Source organism: Mus caroli, chromosome 13 (assembly GCF_900094665.2).
Source record: "Mus caroli chromosome 13, CAROLI_EIJ_v1.1, whole genome shotgun sequence".
NCBI lineage: Eukaryota > Metazoa > Chordata > Mammalia > Rodentia > Muridae > Mus > Mus caroli.
Genome location: NC_034582.1, coordinates 86,129,466 through 86,145,161, shown reverse-complemented (window position 1 = coordinate 86,145,161; position 15,696 = coordinate 86,129,466). Strand labels below are relative to the sequence as shown.

The 15,696-nt window shown below is 41.0% G+C and overlaps 1 protein-coding gene across 1 annotated transcript in view; it reads right to left on the bottom strand.

The window, feature by feature from the left end:
- Window positions 1-4,516: 4,516 nt before the first annotated feature.
- The window catches only part of Dhfr (dihydrofolate reductase), a 29,036-nt gene continuing 17,856 nt past the window's right edge, over window positions 4,517-15,696 (bottom strand). The window contains exon 6 of the mRNA XM_021180778.2: window positions 4,517-5,473. Within this exon, the coding sequence (XP_021036437.1) occupies window positions 5,395-5,473 (79 nt within the window). The 3' untranslated portion in view covers window positions 4,517-5,394. The remainder of the gene's footprint in view (window positions 5,474-15,696) is intronic.

Here is a 15,696-nt window from a genome sequence, read left to right as displayed (position 1 = left end):
AGACATTCAGGAGACAGTGAGACTGGGTTCCTGTGGAAGAGCAGGGCAGGCACTGCAGGGAAAAGCCCAATGTTTCCCTGACAGTTGGTGTGGCCTTTTGTGTGACCACAACTAATTGTTGTTTCAGCCGGATTTGGACAGATAGTGCCTTCAAAGTTTCCATGTAGTTTTTATACAGTGCGCACAAAGAGTAACAGGAGGCTAGCCCCTGTGAAGAACTGTAACTTTTTACTAGGAAAGATGAAAGAAAAACGTGGAGGTGACTCAGTAAAATGCCTTCAGCCTGAGCTTGAGCACTGGGTTCAGATGCTTAGTACCCATGTGCACACCCCCTGCCTTGGGATGGCATGGTCCCACACACCCACAGTGCCAAGAGTGGGAGGCAGGGACAGGAGGATCCCTGGAGCTTGCTGACCCGCCAGCACAGCCTTATTGGGGAGGCCCAGGTCTGGAGTTCACATTCAACCCTCCCCAGTTGTCTAAAGTGCCATCTTGTAACTTCTAGTAGCTTTCCCTGATGTTTTTTTCCTCAATTAATGGACATTTCTTGATGACTTCAGGCAAGCTGAGGTTCTGGCTTTCAGCCTCTCTGGGCCAGGCAGCTACTCATCCCATTATGACTGTGTCCATACAGTTCACTGTTGAGAAACAGTATTTTAATTTCCTTCCTTGTATTGCATTCCCCCCAAACTGATTGCTGAATTGTGTGACTGCCAGCTTTGTTTTATTTGCTTTGTCTTGTGAGAACATTCCAAATGCTCCAGTTCTGCCACCTACCCATTATCAGGTTTTTGTTTTAAGTTTCCTAAGCCAACTACAAAGCCAGCATCCTGCATTTGGAGTCATCTTCCTAGATCCTAGGCTACCTTATTTAGGTTTGTAACCCTTCGTTTTGCTTGGACATCTCCTCTAGCAGCTTTTAAAGAGATGATACATGAAGAGGACCACACACATTTGTCTTTATTTGAGTGGGCATAGATTTATTAGTTGAAAATAATTCCCTTTTCAGAATTTGAAGGCATGTTTCCATTGCTTTTTATTTTTTGTTCCCTTCTTTCTTCCTTTCCTAAAGACATCTCAAACTCAATGAGTCTCAGTCAAATCAAATTCAAAGCCCACCCGAAACCTCTCCTTCTAACACAAAAGCTATCATGTCTCTTTTTCAGTATACACAATGCTTTGGTGGAAGCTATGATCATCACCCTTACCCTCACCCTGATAGATATTATATTTCAAATAAATTACTGGGCTGTGCAGTTTTTTTTATGTAGAAAAGTAGCAGAAACATGGAATTGCTAAAGTGTTTAGTATTCTTTGCATTTATGTTAGCAGCTTGCTATTCTAACACTTGGGACCTTGGCAGTTGGAGTGTGTCCGGTTCACACAGAGCAACAAGCTGGCTGTGTGGAACATTGTGCAAACAATGATCAGGATCTACACACTCCAGCTTTCTTCCTCCCTCAGTTTCCCAGTTGTCAATGGGAATCTGCTTACTGACCTTGAACTAGGTTTCTTGTTTTCTCATATCGCACTGTGCTTTCTGGTGCATCCTATCACACCCAGCACTCTCACCGAACTGTTTCAGAATACACTTTGGAGAGAACTCATCCTAAAAGAGCCAGACAACAATTTCCTTGTCTCTAGCTTTCCAGGGTGCTTTTGTCTTTCGTTTTGGCATGGATGAGGTGTTCTCCTGGTCTTTACCCATGGTGAAACTGCTGCGTGCTGAGCGTAGCGTCCCTAGCTCTGGGCGATGTCAACATTTTAGTCTAAAGATGGTGAGACTGGCACATGTAATTTCCTCCCCTGCCTCTCTCCTTTCTGGTAGAAGGTTTACCTCTGCATGTATTTATTGGCCACTTCAATTTCCTCTGTAAATAACTTGTTTCTTTTTCTGACTGAGTCACCGACTCCTACAAATTCTGGATATTGGTGGCTTTCAGGTTATGTTCATTGCAAGAAAGCACTATTGCTTTACTTGATGTGCAACTGTTCTATAGAATTGATTTTTTTTCTTTTGTATGGTTTGGCCTCTCTCTCTTGATGGATGACTTTTAGAAAATCATTTTTCCTCTCAATGCTCTATACCCTCATTTTCCTGTTGAAAACAAAGGCTGTGACTTAGTAGTTTAAATAATTTCTCTATAAAATAGTTTCCAAAAAAAATCCTAATCATAGAAGACAAACAGAAAATAACACTAAGCCGGGCGTGGTGGCGCACGCCTTTAATCCCAGCACTCGGGAGGCAGAGGCAGGCGGATTTCTGAGTTCGAGGCCAGCCTGGTCTACGAAGTGAGTGCCAGGACAGCCAGAGCTATAAAGAGAAACCCTGTCTCGAAAAACCAAAAAAAAAAAAAAGAAAATAACACTAAGTCTGATATTGTCAACTATTTTTAATATATATTACTCTTAGACATACTAATACTAGATTTTGTGTGTGTGTTTCTTTTACTGAAGAACTCTCCTGTTAGGGCCACATCCTTTTCAAGTGCTGCAAACATTGTATTTTATAGATATAGTAATTATTTCTTTGACATTTATGCTTCTTTCCAAATTTAAAAGATGCTGAAACAATTAACTTTCTTTCTTTCTTGGGTCAGTCTGGCTTGCAAATACACTGTCAGTCTCTCCCATACCACACCACTGCCAGGGTTACAAACATATGTCACTGTACTTGCCTCTTTGCCTGAGCACCAGTGATCCAAATCATTGCATAACACACCTCCTGGAGAGACAGGAGCAAATGTCCGTTAACCCCAGATATAGACGTTCAAAGGAAGGAGACCATCAAAATTGCATCACCAAAAGCCCGTTCCACCAGAGAGTCACAGCTCATGAAACCTGGAAACCTGTAGTGTATTAGACAACCTACAGGCAGCTCAACAGGTTCGAGTGCTCTTTCTAGGGAGTTCAGTAGGTCCAAGCCTCTTTCAGACAGCTCTGCTGGTCTCTGCTTTTCCAGGAGGCTCAGTTGGTCTTCTAGACAGCTCAGCTTGTCTCAGAGCCCAGCCCAGAGTCAGCAATCATTGCTTATCTATGCTTGGGGAGGGAGGAGTCTAGTGCACCTGGTCAATTTTAAGAACTTCTAAGTTGTGTATTTCCTGAGCTCAAGGAAGTTCCCAGCTTCCCTTAGAATATCCTCTTCTTCTACCTCCTCTATACCGTCTTATGTCAAAACAGCTTCCTTCTAAGACAGGTTTTGACCTTAGAGGAAACTGCTACACAACACAAACTCAGTCAGGCTCACCTGCTTCACGGGCTAGCTCAGCAGACTCTCTGCCTCTTTGAGTTCATCTCTTTGTTCATGGTTATCAGGTAATTATAACTAAAGAAAAAGGTTTGAATGGAGGCATCCTACGCACTGGTGGACAATGCTTATTAAATGAAGACCTAGGCTATTAAATGAAACTCTCAGTGCCAGGTGTGGGGCACCCTTAAAAGTAACTAGTTAAGGAGGCTCCCAAAACAACGCATCCCTTGCCATCGCTCTTGGTTGCCTGTCGTAGCTAGATGACAAGTCCCTACTGTTGAAGGCACACAACACATTTACTTGCAGGACATAGAGAAATCAATCTGGACCTGCCTTGCAAACTCCTCCTTAACTGGACAGTTTTCAGCGCCAGAAGGTGTTGAGCGTATCACCAGGGAGGACAGCCTTTAACGGACTTAGCTGGTGGTAGGCCCTGCATGTTACAATGTTTCTACTGTACAACAATGGCATGACTGTCAATGCTTCCTAGTTGGATTTGAGGCCGGCTCTATAGGAGACAATTCATATCTAGTACTGTAAAACTGGTCAAATGCCTGTGGTGTGGAAGTCATGGGTTCTAAGGACAAACCTACTACTGCTGCTTTGTTAAATGGCTAGATTTTCAGAGTGCTTCCTACATACCTGTGTTTATACCCTGTATTAGTGCTCTTAACCCTGGTCGGAGAAGTTTTTTTTTTTTTTTGCAGTAGAGAGCATCCAGCTTACAGACACTAAGTGTCTGTTTACTATTCAGCTCTGAACAGACCATTTGTATCAGTAGACTTGTCTAAGGCTCAGGGAGCACTGAAGAAGTGGTGGAAAGAATGAAGGCCTGAAGCCTGGGAAGAGTGCCCTGTATATATGATGCTGCCTTCTGGACATGGCATGGACACTGTACTTACAAGCTCACAGCAGCTATGGTGATCTGCAGACCCATATTCTAGCTTGGATGGAGGAGAGGCTCATAAGGCTGCACCCACAGTTGAAGAGCTATTGGTAACTGATGGCTCTGTGTGTGTGTGTGTGTCCACTGGCAGGAACATGAAGAAAGCAATTACTGGTTTCAGAAGGTTATGAAAAGAGAAAGAAGATACAAAGGTAGTGGGGGGAGTGGGGATGAGGACCTGGTAGGATTAAGACACATTGTAAACACGTATGAAATTGTCAAGTAAAAGATAAAAAAAAGACCATACTAATTTACAAGGCAGGGCAGAAATACTTTCTCTGACCTGATGATATAAAACCCTGCTGAGATGAGGAAAGCCATTTTAATGCTCATTTTTTTATTTTTATAAAGTTTAGTTTCTAACTTATTAAATTTTCATTTCAAGCAGTATCCATTCTCAATTCATTATCTCTGCGTTCTTAACAGTAGCTATTATGCTTGCTATTACTTAGTTTTTTCTTTTTTTTGTAGAGAGTGCCTATTCTTGTTCTGTCACTGTACTATCCTTTGGAATCTCACTGAAGATGAGAAGCAGACAATTTCAGTGTTTCAGATCTTACATAATCTTCCACCTGCTCTCGTCTCCATGGAACACAATGGAGTTCTCCATTTACTGATTTTCTGTCTGAGTGAGCAGAGCTTTGCTGCAAGTGTGATGTGCATACAATAATCCAGTCTCTACGTTGATGGAATTTTCTTTATAGTCTGAGTTCCAGCTCTGCTGTTTAAAACCTGTTTCTGTCCTTTGGACTTACCTCCCTAGCTCCTACTTCTATGAGCCCCCCATCTGCTCATGCTCCAGGGGCTCTACATCACTGGGGTCTCTTGTACACACAGTACCCTGTGCATATGCTGGGGAGCCACTTGAAGCCTCATGGGAGGGGCACCGAGACCTTTATAGCAAGTGGTATTTCTTAAGGCACTTTTACTATAACCTAGTTAGGTTAATGGGAAATGACAACATATTGTTTAGAATTATATAGGGGCTAGGGTTGGGGTGGCTCAGCAGTATAGCATTTGCTCAGCACGCACCGAGTCTTAGGTTCCATCCCCCCAGGATCACAAAACAAACAATTCTTCCAACTACCCTCCCTAAAGAAATAATTACTCATAGATCTAAAGCCAGTACAAGTCCCATGGTCTTATAAAAATGCATAATTTTAGGAGGGAAGCAGTAGAACTTGAAAGCATCTTTCCGTTAGTCTTTCTTCTCGTAGACTTCAAACTTATACTTGATGCCTTTTTCCTCCTGGACCTCAGAGAGGACGCCTGGGTATCTGGAAAAGAAAAAAAAAAATTCATGATTCAATTCAACATCCACTGAAAACAACAGTGTGGCTTCCCTGACTTCTCACCCAGGGCATCAGCACTGTGGGATATGAAGCAAGTTTTCCTCCCTCTCTCTTCAACATGGCAAGTCACTCCTAAGGCCACACTCACAACACAGGTGACAGAAGGAAACAGCAAACCATGTAAAGCCAGAAAGTGCAACGTCTCAAATCTTCTCTTTTATTTCACATTCATAATTTTTCCTCATAAAAATGAACCCTAGTTCCTATTTCTCTTGTATCTTTCCACTCTACCAACAAGCTACTAGGCAATTTCTAAGGAACCTTGCAAGTAATAGCTAAAATAACATTTCTAAGAAAAGAAAAACAAATTATCTGTAGCTAAGGACTGAAGGTGTATGCCCGGAGCCAGGCAGACTCTTGGTTTCTGTTGATTTATGGACACACCATGGCTTTCCTAGCCTGGCAACATGTGGCACATTGTGACTGCTTTGTTAGAACCACAATGCACCTGACTTCTCCATCCCCTAACTCTCACACAGGTCTCTGCTCAGCCCTATGGCCACTCTGCCTCCCAGGGAGCACGCCCAGGTCCTGGCAATGATGACAATGCCTCCTAGAATGCAGCTCCATCCCAGAGTACAATAGAGGGAGCTGGCCAGGAGCTGCTGTTTTCATCTTTTCTCTCCTGTGTGCACCTATCTGTACTTGGCTTGCAATCCAGTCTTCTTCTTGGAATAGCCTATAATTGACACGGTCCTCAAAGTTCCTTCTAGTGTTAGGTGATACTTTACACTCACTGTTGCCACGAATGCTGCAGAAAACTTTAAATGTCTTGTGATATACACTGCACTGATGAGAAATAGCAGACATTAGTTACAAAATGGAACACAATGTCAGAGCTCTATTTGCTAACTGCTCTCTAGCCTCTCGGTGGTCACTCTGTAGCACTCCTGCCTTCTGAAACCGGTTTTACTAGGCCTGTTTTCAATATGATCTGAGTCTCTTTGGAATGAGTCAGGGAAAGTCACATTTGCATATTTTTGGTGTGTAAAATTCGGCATCAAAACTGTCAATCACTAAGACAGAGAAAGTAAAGTGCCAAGAGGTTCTTTCAAAAGCCAAGAATGATAAAATCTGATAAACGACCGGCTGAATATGTTCGATAGCTACCTCATTAAATGCAATTTTTTTGTAAAACTAAAATTGAACTCTTCTTAAATCAGTTTTTCCTCTACTATCTTTAGGTCTTTTAAAATAATGGTTATAATTACAATCACAATTGTAAACTTTTTTGGTTTTGAGATAGGATCTTATTCTGTATCTCAGGCTAACTTTGAGCTTATCCTAGGTGCTGATATTATAGTTGTGAACCAGCACCCCAGCTCAATTCCAAACAGAATCTTCTGAGAACTGTACTTGGACTCTCTCTCTCTCTCTCTCTGGTTTATATACATGTTCATGATGTTCGTGCACCCACTTGGGGGGTCCGAGTTGTTATCCCAAGTCCATTTGCCAACACTGCAGAAACTTTTAACTCCTAAGCCATTTTCCCAGCCCAGGACTTGGACTCTAGAGTTCAAGGCCCACAGGAATTGGTGTACTACCTATTCTTAGGCTTCACCCACTTCCTCCTATTTAGAATTTTCAAGCATTAAGAGTCAGAATAAATAGCATCTCTGAAATAATAAAAGACTAAAACAATCCAGAGATGATTCAGTTGAAGCTCTCAGAGGCAAACACAATTCTTGAAACAGTTTTCCGAAAGAAAACAAACTGCAACTAAAATAAAATGGGCATTTCACCACAAACACCGGCTCTCATGGAGATTTTGCCAAGATCCTCAAGAGTCAAGAGGTAATGGGATCAGAAGAGGAAACACCAGTACATCTAATATTTACTCCATGATGTTCCCTGATGAGGGGCAGGGGTCCTAGGTTTTGAGCCAACTAGCATCTCTGCTGTGGTATGCAAGGAGTCTGTCTTCATGTTCGAGTCTGGCATCATGTGTTAAAAGCCTGGTCTTGTGTGATGATGATGCTGGTGGATCTTTAAGTGTGACCTAGGTTAATGGGACTTTGAGATTCCTGCTTCTCCCTGCCTTCCTGATTCCAAGTGTGAAGGCTCTCTCCAGGGATGCTTGTCATTGGGATCCATCTGCCTGAGGTCTTCACCAGCAGCAATGCTGAGGCTCAGAGCACACCTTTCAGGCTCCAGAACTGTGAACTAAATATCTTTTTTCCTAAAGTTTGTCTGCCTCAGGCATTCTATTAGTGATGATAAAATGGACTAGCATAGCTAGGCCTTTGCCTTAGCATTTTTTTTTTTTTTTTTTAGCTCATTAAACAGAATACTGCTGATATAAAACTTTTGGGCCTGCTGGTTTGGTTGAGGTCTCATGATGTTTGAGATAGAAAAATTTCTCCCAAGCGATATTAATGAGAACAGAGCTGTATGGGATGGGCTGGCATGGTGCTGCTGAAGTAGCAGTTGCATAGGCAAGGACTTAAAGGAAAAAAGGCCAGTGCATGATAAAACCACTGGTTCATTAATACGAACTTTGGATCTTAGCTTCATCCATTTTCTAATTCATTCTCCATTCACAGCAGTCCTTGCTTTTATCTTTACTTCATTAGAGTAGTGACTGAAAAAAACATCGTAAGTCATATGATGTTAATCAAAGTTACTGTGTTTGAATGGAAACTGGTATAAACTAAGAGTAATATACTCAGCTTTTGGAGACAATGGGGATCAAAATGAGTGTTAATGAGCTTACCATTCATCCACATAAAAATATCAGATGTGGTGCCAGGGGTGCACTTCTAATGCTGTGGAGGTAGAGACAGGAGATGTTTGGGGTTTATGGGCTAGCCAGCCTACTGAATGAATCTGGGAAGGAGAGACCAGCCTCAAAAAAGACAGTGCTTCTTGAAGATGATACCTGAGGCTGTCTTCTGACCCCTATATGTAACACACACACACGCACACGCACACACACACACACACACACACACACACACACACACACACAGAGAGAGAGAGAGAGAGAGAGAGAGAGAGAGAGAGACACTAATACCCCATCACTCCAAGGTTCAGGGATCATTGTGGAAGAGGGAGTAGAAAGATTGTAAGGGGTAGAGATTAATGGATAGTTGCAAAACAGTTGTAGTTTCTGGACAAGAGAAAGCTGTCATACATATGAGCTTGACTGTATGTTATCAAACCCATACAAGATGTAAGCATGGGAGACAAAGCCAAGAAGTCCCATCTCAAGCTCAGGAGCTACTGACAACTAATGGCCACCGGGGGAGGAATTTTTCTTCAGGATGTGGCCTCTGAATGTAGCACATAGGTGAGCCCATAGTCATATGCATGCTGACTGCACTACATGGACTCAAGGTCCATGTAAAACAAAGCAAAAGCTGTGAAATAGTGAGGAAATAGTTGTGGGGAGGATAGGACAGGAATCAGAAGAGATGAAATGGGGTATGGATTTGGTAATTTATTTTAAAAACATAATAAAATACACACGTAAACAAATACACATGCAAACCTAATAGGGGCTGATGGAAAAACGGAGGGCAATGGCGAATGATTAAAGCTCATTCTGACCTTAGCAATGAGAAGTTCTCTAGTTTATAGAGGCTGAGACAAGGGCCCAGGGCAGTCATTCTACTTCCTTTTAGACAGAGTACACTTACTGTTGTTACAACAGAAGATGAGGACATCTGGGTAGGAGGAATCATAATCAAGAAAACATTCGCATCAGACTGGCCTATATTATCTGTGTGATTAATTGACATGAGTGGTGCCATCCCATGGTGGGTGGGTACTCATGGGCAGGTGGTCCTGGGGCATACAAGAAAGCAGGGTGACTAAGCCACAGGAGAAAGCTGGTAAACAGCATCCGTTCCTACTTCCAGGTCCTGCTCTGACTTCTTTCCATGATGGACCTGGAAGCATAAGATGAAATAAACCCTTTCTTTTCCAAGCTGCTTTTGTTCAATATGTTTTTTTCACAGGGGTGGAAACACTAAGACACTTATTGTCTAGAGGTTTCCCTTGTTCTACTTTTAAAGGAAGACAGACCCACTTAAGGTCTCCCCTTAGGAATTCCCTTTACTCTGTGTTATGAGGCTGCTGTGATGTTAGTGCAGGTCAGAGAACACATGGCTATCAAATGCTGCATTGAAACAGGTGTTTGTTCCTGTGTAATGTCATTTAGAATGTTCATGTCACAGCAATGGCTTTGTGCTGTCTCAGTCCTCTCACCACAAACTCCTGCGATGGCAAAGAACTAACACATACTATCCTTAGCTTTTTGAAGCAAGCAGGAGACAGTGCTTTTTAACTCACCCTTCCTAACTCACCCTGCAAGTCAACATATCCTGATTCTAAGACCAACTGAACATTGATAACATCATACACAAATGTCTCATAGAGATACAATACAAAATCCTTAATAAAATGGTAGCAAACTGACTCAACTAACATATAAAAAAGTATCACATACAATTGCCAAGTAGAATTGACCTTGGAAATGCAATATTAGTTTAATATAACCAATCACGTAATATACAGTATTAGTAGTGTCAAATGGTTTAGAAAAAACATGGCAATATCCAGCAGTTCTTCGTGATCAAAGCACTTAATGAACTAGAAATCAAAGGGCCCTTCCTCAGTGTGAGAAAGTCATGTGCTTTCCCACTAGGACCATGAACAAGACAAGATGTCTGCCTAATTTCCTAGTCACCCTCTGGAGGTTCTGGATCAGATACACAGGCAAGAGAAACAAACAGCAAGCATCTGACTAAAAGGAGGACATACAGCTGCAGAGGACACTAACAGGGCAGTTCTCACTCTCACCTTTACTTCCTTACACGAGTGCTAGGAAGGGACCAACATTTATAACCGCTAATTCTAGCTATAGAGTTACAGGGTACCAGTTACAGGACATCAGATATAGTGACCTGTAGTTTTATACGCTAGTGCGAACATTCTGAAAACAGCCTCAAAAGGAACAAAACATACTCAAAGCAGTGCAAGAACTGAACAGTAAAGCATTACTTACCAGAAGAGGGTAAACATCTACCTAGGTTTAGAACTTCATACTGCTTAGAGACAGTTCTCTTCAGAGTGCTCTATGGATATATTACCTATGAGAATCCCAGCTTGCTTACTATCAGAAACTGGCATACTAATATAAAATTAATATGGAAATCCAAGGGACCTAGAACAGCTAAAGCAATCTTGAGATAGAACAAATCTGAAAGGTTTATGCGTCCTGATTTCAGTTAGAATTACATGTAGTAAGCCAAGTGAAGTAGTTGTAGTTCCAGCCCCTGAGAAATGGAAGCAGGTGGTCATCTTGGCTACCTAGTGAGATTCCAGGCCAGCCTGGGCTACATGAGACCCAGTTAAAACCAAAACAAGGGGCTGGAGAGATGGCTCAGCAGTTAAGAGCACTGACTACAGTTCCAAAGGTCTTGAGTTCAATTCCCAGCAACCACATGGTAGCTCACAACCATCTGTAATGAGATCCGATGCCCTCTTCTGGTGTGTCAGAAGACAGCTACAGTGTACTCATAAAAAACCAAACCAAAACAAGACCGTGAAGTAGTAGCACAATGATACCCATAGACCAATGGAAAAGAACTCAGAGTCCAGAAAAATATTTTACATTTATAATCAACTGCAACTGTGGTGATGTATAGGAATGAATGTAGTACAGCAAGACCAAGGAGTTGCTTAGTCTCCACAGGTGAATGTCGTGATGTGTCCCTATGTCAGCAAAAGTGTTGGCTTGCTTTTTAAAAGTCAGAGAATCACAGTGGCATTCAAGTTGTTAAGGATACTCAAGGGTCAGCACCTTGGAAATGTTTTGACTAAAACTGGTAAGCATTCTGTGCTCTGGAGATGACCCTATGCCACAGCTCTCTGTACCCAAATTCCTCCCCGAAAGAACTAGTCTCCCAGGAGGGCTGACACACAGGTTTACAGAAGGGACAAGTGACAGTCAGAGACAGCAAGACCAGCTAAGACCAGAGATAACCAGATGGTGAGAGGCAAGGGCAAGAACATAAGCAACAGAAACCAAGGCTACTTGGCATCATCAAACCCAGTTTTCCCACCACAGCAAGTCCTAGATACCCCAACACACCAGAAAAGCAAGAGGTCTTTAAGAAGGATATAAATAATTCACTTAAGAAATACAGAGCCGGGCGGTGGTGGCACATGCCTTTAATCCCAGCACTTGGGAGGCAGAGTCAGGTGGATTTCTGAGTTCAAGACCAGCCTGGTCTACAAAGTGAGTTCCAGGACAGCCAGGGTTACACAGAGAAACCCTGTCTCGAAAAACCAAAAAAAAAAAAAAAAAAAAAAAAGGGAGAGGGGCCGGAGAGATGGCTCAGAGGTTTAGAGCATTGACTGCTCTTCCAGAGGTACTGAGTTCAATTCCCAGCAACCACATGGTGGTTCACAACCATCTGTAATGGAATCTGATGTGCTCTTCTAGTGTGTGTCTGAAGATAGCTGTAGTGTACTCATATAAACAATAAATAAATAAATTAATTTAAAAAAACCCCAAGAAATACAGGAGAACACAGGTAAACAGGTAGAAGCCCTTAAAGAGGGAACATAAAAATCCCTTAAAGAATTATAGGAAAATACAACCAAACAGGTGAAGAAATTGAACAAAACCATCCGGGACTTAAAAATGGAAATAGAAACAATAAAGAAATCACAAAGGGAGACAACTCTGGAGACAGAAACAGAAAACCTAGGAAAGAGATCAGGAGTCATAGATACAAACATCACCAACAGAATATAAGAGATAGAAAAGAGAATCTCAGGTGCAGAAAATACCATAGAAAACATTGTCACAGTAGTCAAGGAAAATACAAAAAGCTCCTAAACCAAAGTATCCAGGAAATCCAGGACACAAAGAGAAGACCAAACCTAGGGATAATAGGTATAGGAGAGTGAAGAGTCCCAACTTAAAAGGCCAGTAAATATCTTCAACAAAATTATAGAAGAAAACTTCCCTAACCTAAAGAAAGAGATGCTCATACTCATACAAAAAGCCTACTGAGCTCTAAGTAGATTGGACCAGAAAAGAAATTCCTCCTGTCACATAATAGTTAAAACACCAAATGCACAAAATAAAGAAATAATAAAAGCAGTAAGGGAAAAAGGTCAAGTAACATAAAAAGGCAGACCTATAAGAATTATATCAAACGTCTCACCAGAGACTATGAAAGCTAGAAGATCCTGAGCAGATGTTATACAGACCCTAAGAGAACACAAATGCCAGCCCAGGCTACTAGACCCAGCAAAACTCTCAATTACCATAGATGGAGAACTAAGATAATCCATGACAAAATGAAACTTACACAATATCTTTCCACAAATCCAGCCATACAAAGGATAATAGATGGAAAACTCCAACACAAGGGGGGAAACTACACCCTAGAAAAAGCCAGAAAATAATCTTCTTTCAAGAAACCCAAAAGAAGATAGCCACACAAACATTCCACCTCTAACAACAAAAATAACAGGAAGCAACAATCACTATTCCTTAATATCTCTTACATCAATGGACTCAACTTCCCAATAAAACGACATAGAATAATAGCCTGGATATGTAAACAGGACCCAGCATTTTGCTGCATGTAGGAAACACACCTCAGAGGCAAAGACAAACACTACCTCAGAGTAAAAGGCTGGAAAACAATTTTCCAAGCAAATGGTCTCAAGAAACAAGCTGGAGTAGCCATCTAATATAGAATAAAATTGACTTTCAACCAAAAGTTATCAAAAAAAGATAAGATACTCATCAAAGGAAAAATGTGCCAAGATGAACTCTCAATTCTGAACATCTCTGCTCCAATGCAAGGGCACCTACATTCATAAAAGAAACTTTAGTAAAGCTCAAAGCACACATTGCACCTCACACAATAATAGTGGACTTCAACACTCTACTCTCATCAATGGACAGATCATGGAAACACAAACTAAACAGAGACACAGTGAAACTAACAGAAAGTTATGAATCAAATGGATTTAACAGATATCTACAGGACATTTCATCCTAAAACAAAAGAATATATCTTCTTCTTAGTACCTCATGGTGCCTTCTCCAAAATTAACCATATAATTGGTCACAAAGCAGGCCTCAACAGATACAAGAAGATTGAAATAATCCCATGCATTTTATCAGATTAACACAGACTAAGTTTGGTCTTCAATAACAACAAAAACAACAGAAAACCCACATACACATAGAAGCTGAACAATGCCCTATTCAATGATAACATGGTCAAAGAAGAAATAAAAAAAGAAATTTAAGACTTTTTAGGATTCAATGGAAGGCACAACATACCCAAACGTATGGGACACAATGAAAGCAGTGCTAAGGGGGAAAACTCATAGCTCTGAGTGCTTCCAAAACGAAACTGGAGAGAGCATACACTAGCAGCTTAATAGTACACCTGAAACAAAATAGTACGACTAGAACAAAAAGAAGCAAATATACCCAAGAGGTGTAGACAGCAGGAAAGAATCAAACTGAGGACTGAAATCAACCAAGTAGAAACAAAAAGAATTTTACAAAGAATCAATAAAACCAGGAGCTGGTTTGTTGAGAAAATTAACATGATAAAGAAACCCTTAGACAGACTAACTAGAGAGCACAGGTACAGTATTCTAACTAACAAAATCAGAAATGAAAANGGAGAGATAAGAACAGAAACTGAGGAAATTCAAAACATCATCAGATCCTACTACAAAAGGCTATACTCAACAAAACTGGAAAATCTGTATGAAATGGACAATTTTCTAGACAGAACCAGGTACCAAAGTTAAATCAGGATCAGATAAACCATCTAAACAGTCCTATTACCCCTAAAGAAATAGGAGCAGTCATTAAAAGTCTCTCAATTAAAAAAAGCCCAGGACCTGATGGGTTTAGTGCAGAATTCCATCAGACCTTCAAAGAAGACCTAATACAAATACTCTTCAAACTATTTCACAAAATACAAACCGAAGGAACACTAGCCATTTCGTTCCAAGAAGCCACAGTTACACAGACACCAAAACCACACAAAGAAAGAAAACTTCAGACCAATTTCCCTTATGAATATCGATGCAAAAATACTCAATAAAATTCTTGCAAATGCAATCCAAGAACACAGCAAAACAATCATGCATCATGGCCAAGTAGGCTTCATCCCAGGGATGCAGAGATGATTTAATATACTGAAATCCATCAATGTAATCCACTATATAAACAAACTCAAAGGAGAAAAAACCCCCACATGATCATGTCATTAGATGCTGAGAAAGCGTTTGACTAAATTCAACACCCATTCATGATAAAAGTCTTGAAATGATCAGGAATTCAAGGCCCATATCTAATCACAGTAAAAGCAATAATACAGCAAACCAGTAGCCAACATCAAACTAAATGGAAAGAAACTTGAAGCAATACCACTAAAATCAGGGACTAGACAAGGCTGCCCACTCTCTCCCTATCTATTCCATATAGTACTTGAAGTTCTAGCTAGAACGTTTGACAACAAAAGGAGATCAAAGGGATACAAATTGGAAAGAAGTCAAAATATCACTATTTGCAGATGATATGTAGTATACTTAAGTGACCTCTAATATTCCACCAGAGGACTCCTACAGTGGGTGGATATAAAATTAACTCAAACACAGAGGCCCTTGGTCTTGTGAAGATTATATGTCCCAGTACAGGGGAATGCCAGGAGGGTATAGGGTGGGTATAGGGGACTTTTGGAGAGGAAACTAGGAAAGGGGATAGCATTTGAAATGTAAATGAAGAAAATATCTAATCAAAAAAATTAACTCAAATCAGTATCCTTCCTATACTCAAAGGATAAATGGCTGAGAAAAAAAAAATAGGGAAACGACATCCTTTGCAATAGTGACAAACAATATAAAATATCTTGGTGTGATTCTAACCCAACCAAGTGAAAGATCTATTTGACAAGAACATCAAGTCTCTGAAGAAAGAAATCAAAAAGACTGCAGAAGATGGAAAGATCTTCCATGCTCATGGATTGGCAGGATTAATATAGGGGAATGACTCAAGGAGTCGAAGGGGCCTTATCTGGCATCAATGGGAGGGGAGGCCATTGGTCCTGTGAAGGCTTGATGCCCCAGTGTAGAGGAATGCTAGGGCAGTGAGG